The sequence below is a fragment of the Dicentrarchus labrax genome, unplaced genomic scaffold (assembly GCF_905237075.1).
Source record: "Dicentrarchus labrax unplaced genomic scaffold, dlabrax2021, whole genome shotgun sequence".
NCBI classification, from domain to species: domain Eukaryota; kingdom Metazoa; phylum Chordata; class Actinopteri; family Moronidae; genus Dicentrarchus; species Dicentrarchus labrax.
The window spans coordinates 6,847,599-6,860,221 of NW_026136702.1; the positions used below are offsets into that span (position 1 = coordinate 6,847,599).

General features: G+C 40.2%; 2 protein-coding genes across 5 annotated transcripts; one reads left to right on the forward strand and one right to left on the reverse strand.

The window, feature by feature from the left end:
* The first annotated feature begins 477 nt into the window (after positions 1-477).
* Positions 478-10,356, forward strand: LOC127375753 (calpain-1 catalytic subunit). Its single transcript, XM_051421995.1, has 23 exons — positions 478-622; positions 1,875-1,892; positions 2,742-2,988; positions 3,730-3,799; positions 3,897-4,015; positions 4,117-4,250; positions 4,382-4,550; positions 4,697-4,780; positions 4,876-4,961; positions 5,101-5,175; positions 6,457-6,617; positions 6,777-6,946; positions 7,077-7,088; positions 7,548-7,759; positions 7,850-7,889; positions 7,985-8,050; positions 8,230-8,287; positions 8,472-8,536; positions 8,653-8,721; positions 8,816-8,894; positions 8,999-9,112; positions 9,203-9,261; positions 9,349-10,356. The coding sequence occupies exons 3-23, from the start codon at positions 2,743-2,745 to the stop codon at positions 9,373-9,375; spliced, it is 2,115 nt and encodes a 704-aa protein (XP_051277955.1). The 5' UTR covers positions 478-622; positions 1,875-1,892; position 2,742; the 3' UTR covers positions 9,376-10,356.
* Positions 10,357-10,588: 232 nt separating this feature from the next.
* Positions 10,589-12,583, reverse strand: mrpl14 (mitochondrial ribosomal protein L14). Of its 4 annotated transcripts, none has more exons than XM_051421962.1 (3): positions 12,455-12,583; positions 12,160-12,262; positions 10,589-11,037 (listed from the first exon to the last, which is right to left on the reverse strand). In XM_051421962.1, the coding sequence occupies exons 2-3, from the start codon at positions 12,237-12,239 to the stop codon at positions 10,671-10,673; spliced, it is 447 nt and encodes a 148-aa protein (XP_051277922.1). In that variant the 5' UTR covers positions 12,240-12,262; positions 12,455-12,583; the 3' UTR covers positions 10,589-10,670. The 4 variants fall into 4 exon arrangements, with proteins under 4 accessions (XP_051277922.1, XP_051277934.1, XP_051277941.1 ...); XM_051421974.1 differs by having other exon boundaries at positions 12,392-12,510; XM_051421981.1 differs by having other exon boundaries at positions 12,396-12,507.
* Positions 12,584-12,623: the final 40 nt, after the last annotated feature.

The window sequence follows — 12,623 nt, forward strand, 5'->3', positions numbered from 1 at the left end:
TACTGTACATTATCTCCCAGGTGAGACACACAAATGTTTCAGCGTGCAGGAGGGGTTATCTAGAAGATTGACATATAGTAGATAAGAGTTGAATTTCACTCAAGTGAACAATTATATATAAGCTTATAATTAACTTTTATAGGTGATCGTATTTGATATTGACCTGTCAGCAAGGTAGTGTTGCATATAGCTAAAAGAGCATCTTGCATATGATATTAGTTATTATTCATTCATGTATTCATTGCCAATCCCACATAGAGTTTATTATAAAACAACATAGTGTTTATTTGTACTCCCAGCCTTACATTGTGTCATTGTATAATCTGTGCCTTAATCTGTTTTATTACAGTTATTATTAAAGTTTTTAAGTCTGAATAGCATGCATTATGTATTGTACCCCCATTGTCTGCAGCGCCTCTAGCGGCAGTGTGTGGTACTGCTGGGTGTGCGCACTGGCCCCTCCTCCTGTAAGGGGCTGGTCTTTCCTGCAGTGTGGGGAGGGTTGGACCAGCGGACCTGCGCTCCTGGCTTCCAGAACCACTGCCCCCTTTTATCACAGATTTACACGATTATCGCCACCCGACTCATTTTAAAGGAGCAGCAAGTTGCCTTTAAAGCGGTGGTGAGTGAAGTCTTGTTTTATTCCAATGTCACTGAATGCGCTGATTTAAGCCGCCTGAGGTTAACGGTGCTTCATGGTTTTTATTGTAGTGTAGGCCACCGTGCGGGTTGTTTGATTTTTTTTTTTAAATATGCTGCACGCTGTCGCACTAATATTAGTCAACACAGCCACAGCTGTCACATTCAGACACAGGTTGTGTTCAGCTCTGATATCCGATATGAGTGTGATTGTGCTGTATAAAGATGTTAGAAATCTCTGAAGCAGTCTTGCAGGCCATAAAAAGACAAGGCCCTACTTATGAACAGGTGCAGTAAACAATCTGAGCCTGTGACACATGCCTGGCTTTACTGTAGCTTTTTGATTGTAACAGATGAATTCATAAAGCAGCCCACATATATGTGTGTGTAGCATTAGTCTGTGTATTTAGAGTAAAGGGGAGCTCAGTGACAGGAGAGGCTGGGGTCTGTTTTAGGGTATTGTTGAGGTTGAAGTCCTGTAAATGACATCATCATCGCACAGGGAATGGCTGGATCAGCTTTTCTCTGCCCATTGGGGTGGAAAGAGAGATATCCTTTTGACCAATAGCCAGCAGTAGTCTCTCTCTAGGTGTGTGACAAAGCAGAGGGACATTCCTGCAGACTCCACAGGCATGTGGGGCCTCGGGTTGGGGGGCTGGCCCTATAAACAATGTCTTGTGTGCAAAGTTGTTTCTACCAAAGCAGAGAGTATTTTTTTTTTGCACAGCAACACAACCCATTTTATTAATTCATTTAGAGAATGCATGTCCTGGCACCTAACCATTGCAGCTTCATCCAAGTTTCCCCGACTCCTTACTTTCAGTGTCTGGACTGTTTACTGAACTGAGCTCATTAGGATTCCTGTCTAGTAGTGCAGAGCGGCACAAAAGATGCAGTCCCAGTTTCCCAGCACTGATTCAGAAAGAGGATAGATAGCCAAGTAACAACTTTAGATGTCATCAGCTGGCTTATTGACGCATTTGGTCCTTTATAACTCCTGGTTTCCCCACAAAGCTATTAACGTCCTCTCCTGAAAGTTGTGAAACTCTGCGGCACAGAAGAGAGTGGACCCCCACTGCGTCGTAAACACTGAGGTCCATTATGGACACACAGCCATTATGGACACACAGCCACACAAGCTTCTGTAACTCAGGACAATGCAAATGATTTGAAAGAAAACACTTTACCAGTGAATGACCTTTCTCTTCCTTTTCTTGTCTCATTCTCCCTCTCAGCCTGCCCATACAGACAAGGTATCATATTTCTACACGTTCTTTTGTTGTTCCTCGGTTTGCTGTGTTTAAGGTGGCGTCTTGTCTCACATTTCTCAGTAATTGCTTTTCTGAATGTCTATTATTTCTCTGCTGGGCTTTTATTTTCGTCGGTTTCTAACTGAAGTTTCCATAGCAGCACATTTACTTTTAACTTTTAGTTTTCATGTCACCATCACACCACTGAGTTAGTGTAAAGGTATCTCTAATTAGAGGCCTGAACTATTATCACTTTAAGGATTTGCCAGAACATTCGAAAGTTTTTACATTTATTTAACTCAGTTAACTGCTCAAAATGTTTTTTTTATATCCCAATAAGGAGGTAATGAAACTCTCCACACTGTAAGGAACAAAATTCTAGGAAAGACATGCTGAATCCTCTATTTATTTATTTTTGTGTTGGCTAAAAAGTAGTCAGATTTAAACATAATGAGTCTTAATGTAATAGATCCCCTTATAAAATACTGATCACGTGTAAGTTTTTAATTTTACAATGTAAAATCCATTCAGGTTCAAAGGTACAAGTTCAGTAAATGAATAATATGACCTGAGTTCAGTTATTGAGGCCGTGTGTTTTTGTTATCAATCTTATTGTTATAATGTAGAATCAGCCACACTAACTAGTTGAAGGCAGATTGAGTTCAATCAGCATCAATATTTATCTAGTATGAACATGAGTATATGTTCATACTAGATGTTCATGATCCACACACACACCCACACCTGATTGCTGTGCTGTAACTGACCAGAGTGTGCCGCCGATTAGCTTTCTGCTATTTATAGCCAGTGTTGTGCACACCCGCCCTGCTTCATATTTTTATCTCCCACCAGTATGTATCCAGCTGGAGGGATCTCTGCAAGCATATACGCTAACAGGCTGCGGGCAGAAGGCATGGGTTCCAACGACCAGGCTGTGCACTTCTCCAACCAGGACTATGAGGCACTGAAGCAGGAGTGTGTGGAGTCGGGCTGCCTGTTTGAAGACCCCTGTTTCCCTGCAGAGCCTCCATCCCTGGGCTTCAAGGAGCTCGCCCCTTATTCTGCCAAGACGAAAGATGTGGAGTGGATGAGACCCACGGTGAGAAAACTTGAGCGAGAAAGTTAATCATGAGCTTATTCAGTTTGTTAATGACTTTCTACTAATGCACAAAACCGAACAAAAGACCATTTAAGACACAGAATCCAGAACTAGAGCTGCAAATTAAGTGGAAATACCTCACTCATTACATTTCGCAACTCAACAGTGAAACACATCATATAAACAAACATATCAGTGACACTGTCTTGTTCCACGTCTGCAAACTCAAACAGAATAGGACAAGTAGGGACAGGAACGTCTCAGACCACTGCAGCTGTTGGCATCGCATGGCATTCTCTGACCACTCCCCCGCTCCGACAGTTGTTTACAGTACTTCATTAAAACACACGAACCTGCTGCATACATGCAGAAATAGCAAAAGTTTAAAACAGGGGCTCCCAACCTGGCTGGAGTTGCGAGGCCTTCTTGATTTTAAGGGGTGTAAGAAAACGTGTATACGAATATACGATGTTGGCCTATATCTAATTTAATTAATGTCTCTGAAGAGGACTAAATTAAATTATTTGCTTAGATAATATGTATGATTGTGAAAAACAAAACAAAAATATAATACAGAAAGAAGTTCCTAAAACTATCAGGAAATAATCTGCTCCAAATTCATCAATGTTAATATGAATATTATCAGGATAAAGGTGGGGAACCACTGCTATGAAACCCTTTACAGTGGATCGTAAAATGTGTTGACAGGTCTGAATTCTGAGAATTTGATTGATTGTTTAGGAACTGACAGATGACCCTCAGTTCATTGTGGGTGGTGCCACCAGAACGGACATCTGTCAGGGCGCGCTGGGTGAGCTCTTGTTGTCACTGTTAATGTTGAATCAATCCTGGAATGATAATAAGAAGACAGAATTAGATAAAGGTTGCTTCTTCTCCTTCACTTGCAGGTGACTGCTGGCTCTTAGCAGCCATCGGCTCTCTCACGCTGAATGAACGGCTTCTTCATCGGGTTGTTCCACATGGTCAGTCCTTCCAAGATGACTATGCTGGGATTTTCCACTTCCAGGTACTTTAAGATCATCTTCCTCTCTTTGCCCTTCCTATCAGCTTAGCGTAAGGCAAGCAATTTAGATAAATTGAGTCTTTGATTATTGCTCTGTGTTGCAGTTCTGGCAGTTTGGCGAATGGGTAGACGTTGTGATAGACGACAGGCTGCCTGTCAAAGACGGGGAGCTGATGTTTGTCCACTCTGCTGAGGGCAATGAATTCTGGAGTGCACTCCTGGAGAAGGCTTATGCTAAGTAGGTTTTGGAAAGTCTTTCTAATTATTAAATTATTCAGTATATTTGGCCGGAAGTTGTAAACCACATTTCAAAGTGCTGCTGTTGATGGTAATCAAGCTGAAGTGTTTTTTTTATTTACGTGGTTACAGGCTGAGCGGTTCCTATGAGGCTCTGTCGGGAGGAAGCACCACAGAAGGGTTTGAGGACTTCACTGGTGGCGTTTCTGAGATGTACGAGCTTCGTAGCGCTCCCAGAGATCTGCACAGAATAATCCACAAAGCTTTGGATAGAGGCTCTCTGATGGGCTGCTCTATTGATGTAAGTGCTGAACACACTGGCACACCATCAAGACGCGTAGATCAATGTTGCACCACCTTGAGAAAGCCAATAACATTAAAAGCATTTATTTCTGTTCTAGACAATTCATACTCGGATGCAGTAATGGTGTTTTCATATTAATACAGATCACAAGTGCCTTCGACATGGAGGCTGTTACATTCAGGAAGCTTGTGAAGGGCCACGCCTACTCGGTCACTGGATTGAAGGAGGTCTGTCTGTGTATGAATCTGTTCTTTAATTGGTTACCAATACTATGAATAATATCAGTGGTCCTAAATTGCCCATTACTGCGTGTGTTCTATAGGTTGATTACCAGGGCAACATGGAGCGTTTAATCCGAATACGTAACCCCTGGGGCCAGGTGGAGTGGACTGGTGCCTGGAGTGACAAGTAAGTAAGCCAGAGCATAATAAATGTCCCTGTGTACTAGAAATAATTGAATCCCTAGTTCTGTCTGGGTAATGTCTTCTTTTATGAGTATATCTCATACTGAATGTTTATTCCTGTCGACTTGTCTTGTTGTCTGTAGTTCCCCTGAATGGGATGAGATTGACCCTTCTGAACGAGAAGACCTGCATCTTAAGATGGAAGATGGGGAGTTTTGGTAAGATGTCCCAGGTGCTTGTACTGTATTGCAAGTTTATGTAATGAAGGTATTTTAAAGGATTAGTTTGACATTTTGGGAAATAAATATACTTATTCACTTTCTTGCAGAGAGTTAGATAAGAACATTGATACCATTTTCATATCTTTACCAAATTTATACATCATAATTAGGTGTTGGGGAGTTCTACTGCATGTATAAAAAAGCTGTGTAAAGCCTTTTGCCACTCGATATCTGATAAATTGCCTCAGGTGCAGTAACTTGAGTCAGCGTTGGTTAGGACTGAAGACTACAAGTTTGAAAATGGGGCAGAGTGTACGAACATCAGTTCCCCGTCTTTGAAGGGGGAGTACTCCCTCAAGCTTCGTCCAGGAAATAATTAGCCTATCTTATCCTAAAGACTGGAGACAGGAAACAGTTAGGTTGGCTCTGTCTCCAACTAACTTTTTTCTTTTTCTTTGTTTTACTACATGGAGGTTTACTACCACATTTTACTACACGGAGCAATATTAATGCTTTTGTGTCCGCAGGAGATACATTTTGGTTTCTATGTTTTCACTGGTGGGCATGAGATACAATTTGTTCCCTATGCAGCCTCATTATGTTCATGTGTTAATTTGCCTACAGAGTATGTTGATATAGTGAATATATATGGGATTATCATTGGACAAAGTGTCCATTATGAGGAAGCAATGGACAACGTGATGGCCAGAACTGTTCAGTATCAATGTACATTGCTATTAGTTTGTTTGACTGTGTTATGATTTGATTTGATTATTACTATTTCCAGTCTGTGTAAGAATAATTTCTATTTTGATGCTAGAGAGTCACCATGTGGTCAACTTGCATATTAGCATTTCTTTAGTCATTGTATAGTATAACTTTTTTGTGTAGTTGTTCAGTCCATTATAATACTTTCTGTTGTTTAATTGTGTAATGCCAGGCCTATAGCAACATAAAGGAGTACAGAAACTCTTTTTGAATTGTGTGGTAGTGGCTGTTTGGTAAAAGGATTTAACCTGATCCCGCCGAGTTGTGATTATATATGTTTTTCTCTCTATGACCACTCCGGGGCTCTGTGGTTTCCAGTGTTTATTTTAATTTAAGCAGCAGCTGCTGGCTGTTATGTTGCTTTATATTTACCACACAGACATGATAGTCGTATCAATCTTATCATCCAAGTCTCTGCAAGAACGTGAATGCATATTTCCCCCAAAAACTATTCTTTAAAAAAATCTTGCACTCCGGTTATGGCCCCAAAACTTTATTTTAATCTTCCAGGATGTCATTCAGTGAATTCAAGAGGCAGTTCTCTCGGCTAGAGATCTGTAACTTGTCTCCAGATGCTCTGAGTGAGGAAAGTCTCAGCCACTGGAACACCATGAAGTTCTACGGCGCGTGGAGAAGAGGCAGCACCGCTGGAGGCTGCAGGAACAATCCCAGTGAGTCCACCGATCATATGGTCACAGGAAAAATGCCTTTCATGCAAAAGTGTACTTGCAGACATTGTTTATATTACTAATAGTTAAGTCATAAAAATTTGCTGTTGAAATGCAAACAGGTCCTGTAATGTTACTGTGACTGTGAAACTCTTTGTATAGACACCTTTTGGATCAACCCTCAGTATAAGATCACGTTGCTGGAGGAGGATGATGACCCAGAGGACGATGAGGTGGCATGCAGTTTTTTAGTTGCTCTCATGCAGAAGGACCGCCGCAGATATCGACGCCTTGGTCAGGACATGCACACCATTGGCTTTGCTGTCTATGAGGTGAGAGCAGATATGGAAAATCAGTGTTGTCCCTCGTGGATTATTATTCACATATAAACATTACTTTATTTTTGAAAGGTTTGCCTCAGCTCATTAATGTTAATTTTGTCTCTTCCCTTCTTTTGTGCAGATTCCAGACGAGGTAGGCAGAGAATCAATTACTACCACAGTTTATTTAACCATTTGATTAAGATCATACCATGCTTTGTCATGATTTAGCCAATTTACTCGCATTTTTTCTACCTTCTTATTAAGCCATTGGTTTTTGTACATTGTGTTCATCACATTAATTGTATAATAATCACTTCACAGAACCTTTGCACTTGATTTAGATATTCACTCCACCACAAATTTGACAACAATGAAAGCAGACTTGATGTTCAGTATTATGGATGACTGATTTCAAGCAAGTTTTTAAATCTTTGCAAGTTAATTTCCATCCCATATGAAAGTTAGATTCATTGAAATGCAGTTAGAAGTTAAAGAAATTGATTGTTATGCTTTGTAAAATAGTTGGCAGTAAGGTGAGAATGTATGATATAAATTAAATGCTTAAAAACATGCAAATGCATGTCAACCCATGTGTTGTTTCCTCCCTTAGTACAGAGGCTGCCAGAATGTCCATTTGAAGAAAGATTTCTTTTTGAGACATTCGTCGTGCGCTCGCTCAGAGACCTTCATTAACCTGCGAGAGGTGAGCACGCGGCTTCGACTGCCCCCTGGAGAGTACATCATCGTCCCCTCCACCTTTGAGCCCAGCAAAGAGGCTGACTTTGTCCTCAGAGTCTTCACTGAGAAGCAATCAGAAACTGAGTATGTGTCTTCTGTGTGCAATGTCAGTTGATTCATTTGTGTACGTGTAGAAATCTAAATCTCATGCTAATATGTTTTTGTCTATTACAGAGAACTGGATGATGAGATCTCTGCCGATTTAGGCGAGGACGTACGTAAATGTCATATAGTATGTTATAAGAATACCAGGAAATAACTAACTAACTATAATAAACCAATGCATTTTCTATATGTGGTTTCTTACAGGAAGAAGTAACTGAAGACGACATCGATGACTCTTTCAAGTCCATGTTCGCTCAGCTAGCAGGGGAGGTAAGATCGGTCTCAGTGATCCTAATATTTGTTTGTACTTTACTAACACTATTTTTATATAATAATATTTTTTATTTTTTTATTTTCTGTGGTATTTTAGACAATATCTAGAGCTTAAAAGATCCAAAATGGTGTCCCTTGTTATGTCGAAGAAAATAAAGACTTCTGTTCTTTTGCAGGACATGGAGATTTCTATTCGCGAGCTCAGGACCATCCTAAACAGAGTCGTCACCCGGCGTGAGTTTTATTTTTAGTCAATGATTCATAGCTACTGGAAAGTTTACATATTAGTAATACATCTTCCATTACTGTATTAGATTCCACTGTAGAGTGTACACCATCCGTTTCCTGGACTGCTTCTCTTGCGAGCCTCGGTGTAATTGTGTCGGACTTTTTCAGATGAGTGTTTTTGCCGTTTCAGACAAAGATCTGAAGACTGACGGCTTCAGCGTGGAATCATGTAGGACCATGGTCAACCTGATGGATGTATCCTCTTGAGTTCACACAAACTATTAAATTAGAATTATTTTATTAGAAATGAATGAATTTGAGCGTTTGGGAATCCAGTGTTTCGTTTCACCCCTTGACACTGTGTTTACCAGAAAGATGGTAGTGCCCATTTAGGGCTGGTGGAGTTTCAGCTCCTATGGAACAGAATCCGAAAATGGCTGGTAAGAATGAGTAACATAATAATAATGTTAAAGGAACATTATGCACAATTTAAGTCTCTGTATTTCTATTTACATTTCTGTCTCCGTCTTTCAGGTCATTTTTAGACAATTTGACCTCGACAAGTCAGGGGCCATGAGCTCGTATGAGATGCGTCTTGCTGTGGAGGCAGCAGGTATAATGCCCTTGATTATCATTTCCCAACAATTATTTACTGTACGCACTCTAACAGGTGAGAAATCTGACCTTTTCTTTTACTTGTATTGTCTTCCTGTGTAGGCTTTAAACTGAATAACAATCTGAACCAGATTCTGGTAGCCCGGTATGCAGAGAATGAGATGATTGACTTTGACAACTTTATCTGCTGCTTGGTCAAGCTTGAAGCCATGTTTAGTAAGTATTATTCTAATAGATGTTGTTATAAAGGTATGTTTGCAGACTATTAAGCATTGACAAATTATGAAAACCTTATCTTTTTAATAGGGTATTTCCAGCAGTTTGACAAGGAGGGGTCCGGAGAGGCTGAGATGAATATCTCAGAGGTAAGTTCTGTTTTAATAGAACATCTCAGTACATTTGGTTAATTGTTTCTCTTCCTCTAATCTTTATATCTTTTTTTTAATTGCTAGTGGCTTTACGTGACAATGTGCGGTTAAAGAGGACTGTCTTCACTGGAGGTGGGTACAGTGCCTGCAGACCGCCATGAAACCTCTAGCTCTGAAGACACCTTAGCCTTAGTTGACCTGTTGATCCTTTTAACACATCCCACCTCAACTCACCTCGAGTAGCAAATGAGCTGTATAATGGAAAAACCAAAGTCCAGCCAAGCCAAGTGTCTCCCCGCTGAATTTGCTCTGCAACTATGCAAACCTACAGTATGAAGCAGTCACTGTGCCACATAAATTCTGATTCTGATTAAATGTGTCACCTCTGTACAAACAGCATGAGTCTGTGCATGACAAAAATCACTAGCTGTAAAGTGCATTGTATGTTGATTTTATATTACTACATTTCAGTTTTGCTGTCTGTATGAATGTCACCTAATTTACAAACAATCATTTCACTGTTCTTAGTTTGAAATCTCACTAAAAGCTGAATCGCTAAGGAACAAAAAACATAGATAAGAAATCTGTTACTGTAGTGCTTTAAAAGATGAAGTCTTATAGTTTCTCTTAATTATTATGCACTCATGTTTAAATTTTTTCCAGACTTTAGAAGGTTTTTTAACAGGAAACCTCACTGTTGAGTTGGTAGTTCATTCACCTGTAGATGGCAGCACAGACCTGCTCTAATGTTCACTACAGTATTTTTTATTGACATTTAATATTGAAGTTTAGCCTGTTTATATATTGCACCAATCATTTTCTTTAGTTGAAGTCAGCCAGCTAACCTTTGTTTTACTTGACTTGTTTTTACTTTGCACTGAGACATTTAGTTTAGGAAGCTGGTAGTGAAGCCGCCTCAACTTCGTGAGAAATACTGTACATCAGTCCACTCAAGTGACATTTCCAGGGATCACATGATAATGAATGCCTTATACATGACACCATGATGTTAAACGGCTATTAAAAATGTGTTAGTCATGTGTTTTGTGTTGTGAAAGTATGTTGTGCCTTCAATAAATATTTCCCCTCATGCTTTCTCAGTTTGTTCATTGTGTTCATGATAACATGAGTTTGACCCACATTCGGCTGTTCAGGCTGCACCAGAAACTCCTATACTGTGTGTTCAAGGTAAAGGTTATGTTTCTTGTAAGCATAGAGAGGACTCACAAGAATGTCAAACATGTTGACAACAACTCAAGTCCATTACATACATTAAGTGACAATGGAGTACTGTATAGAGACAATAACTGTGACAAGGCGTATGCTCTGTTTAAAGTTTACTGGCAAACATGTACATGAAATACACAGTTTATATACATCTCAAAAAAACACAGTTAAATGATGTATTAAACAAATGTACTGGCGATTGCTAGGACTTTAGAATATTCTCCGTCCATTTTACGTAGCTGCGTGGGTAAAGGGATCTTAATCCTTGTTCCTGTAGGGTTCCCGTTGTCTTCAATCAGAACAACATTGTTTGAATCGAAGCGCGCAGTCATGGGCTTTCCAGGCATTTTGTGTCCAACGATGAGCGCCTTCTTTTTCTGTCCTTTGATGGCAAGCAACACCTTGTCACCAACTTTTCCTACCCCATTCTTGGTGTAGACATGAATCACTCTTGGTGCGCGGTGATATGGTGTAGTTCCAAGCGGGCTGTTGTCCACTACACGCACTCTTGTCATCTTTTGAATGGCTGCTGCGACGGCGGACACACTGAAGAAACAGAAAGGAAATTGGTCATCTTCAAGTTACAGGAAGTTCTGTTGGGGCACAAGCCCTTTATACATGGCATAGATCTTGATATTGATCAAGAATTTTACTTTTAAGCACAAACAAATGAAGACTGACTGTGCTCCTTAAGCTGAACACTAGAGACTTGTCAGTGCTGATCATGTCATGTGGAGACAAATGCTTAAGCTGCTCCACAAACAGCAAATAAACAAGTGACTCAGAGCTCGCTCCATTGGGTTATTTAGGGAGGTAAGCCTTTCTAAGCACAAACTGTGTTATGAGTTTAAATCAGGAAATTAAATTGCATTATAGGCCATGAGTGCAGAAAGAGACACCCCATTACTATTGTGGCTATTTCTTAATGGAATAATTTGGCTTCAAGGAAACTATGGCGTAGAGGGGTATTAATATTCATACGGGTGGGAAATGTCACACAGGATTTTAAGCCAGCAGAGTTTCTATTTCAATATCAAAATACAAATCCAAGCACCACCTTAAAACGATAATATAGTCACTACAAAAAGGTGACACCCAACAATCAATTAATAAAAAAGGTATTCATAATTATCCCTGCTGATAGCACAATGTGTGAAGTAATGTTCAGCAGTTTTCAATATATTTGACCTTAAAGAACTATTCTATAAATGTTTGAAGACATATAAAACAAATACTTTTTAGTTCATCTGTGTAATAATATTAAATTATTATTAAAAAAAACCTAATAAATAAACAGTTAAACACATCTACTCCACCCCCACCGGATAACCCAGAATGTAAATATTAAAACACAAGACGTGTTCTCAGTGTTTGAGCACTGGAGGCTTCATATGTCCACATCACTTCTGTTTATGTTGCACATTAGACCATGGTTAGCCTCTAAACTAGTCCTGATAAAAGTATTTCAGACATTTTCCCCCCTTACAGGAGATGAACGGTGTCAAACTAGTGAAGGTCAAACATTCATTTAAAGTTACAATAAACAAACATTTTGGATCGAGGGGCGACTTTAACATCTCACTAAGAGATGTCACTCTCTCTCTCTGTGTCAGTAAATTATATTTAAATGGATCTGATTTGGTTTCAACAACGTGCACCATATCTTACCTAAAAGTCCTCTGACGAATGACGGACGATGTCTCTACGAGGAGCCCAGTAAGAGACCTTGAAAGCTGGGGGAAAGCCATGACTGCAGCGACTATTGCGCCAGCTACAAAGAGAAACAACACACGGTTAGCAGCCGCTAAGCTAACGATCACATGGCGGGTTGCCCCTGACAACGGAGCAAAAACAATTACGTTTTCAGCGTCGTAATTAATGGTTAAAACACAAAACGCACACACTGGCGGTATCAGAAAGAGCGACAGCCGTAAGATTAAAATATCGATCCGGATGGCGTTACCCTTTCTATCACGCGCTCCGTGCGAATGTCAAAAGCGTGACGTCACTCTACGCGGTGGTGTACGTTACGTCTACGTTACGTGGTGTTACGTTTACGTTACGTCGCGTCACCGTGGAGCCTGCCGCGCCTGCCGTTGGACTGGTCGGGCGAGCGAGAGTTGTTCAACTGG

Bases quoted from the DNA above. Each gene is read 5' to 3' on its own strand.
- LOC127375753 (XM_051421995.1), top strand. From the start codon at position 2,743: ATGTATCCAGCTGGAGGGATCTCTGCAAGCATATACGCTAACAGGCTG. The intron at 4,551-4,696 runs GTAAGTGCTGAA...ATATTAATACAG, and splicing joins TGATGGGCTGCTCTATTGAT to ATCACAAGTGCCTTCGACAT. The intron at 8,722-8,815 runs GTAAGAATGAGT...TCCGTCTTTCAG, and splicing joins ACAGAATCCGAAAATGGCTG to GTCATTTTTAGACAATTTGA.
- mrpl14 (XM_051421962.1), bottom strand. From the start codon at position 12,239: ATGGCTTTCCCCCAGCTTTCAAGGTCTCTTACTGGGCTCCTCGTAGAG. The intron at 11,038-12,159 runs GTAAGATATGGT...CTGTTTCTTCAG, and splicing joins ATTCGTCAGAGGACTTTTAG to TGTGTCCGCCGTCGCAGCAG.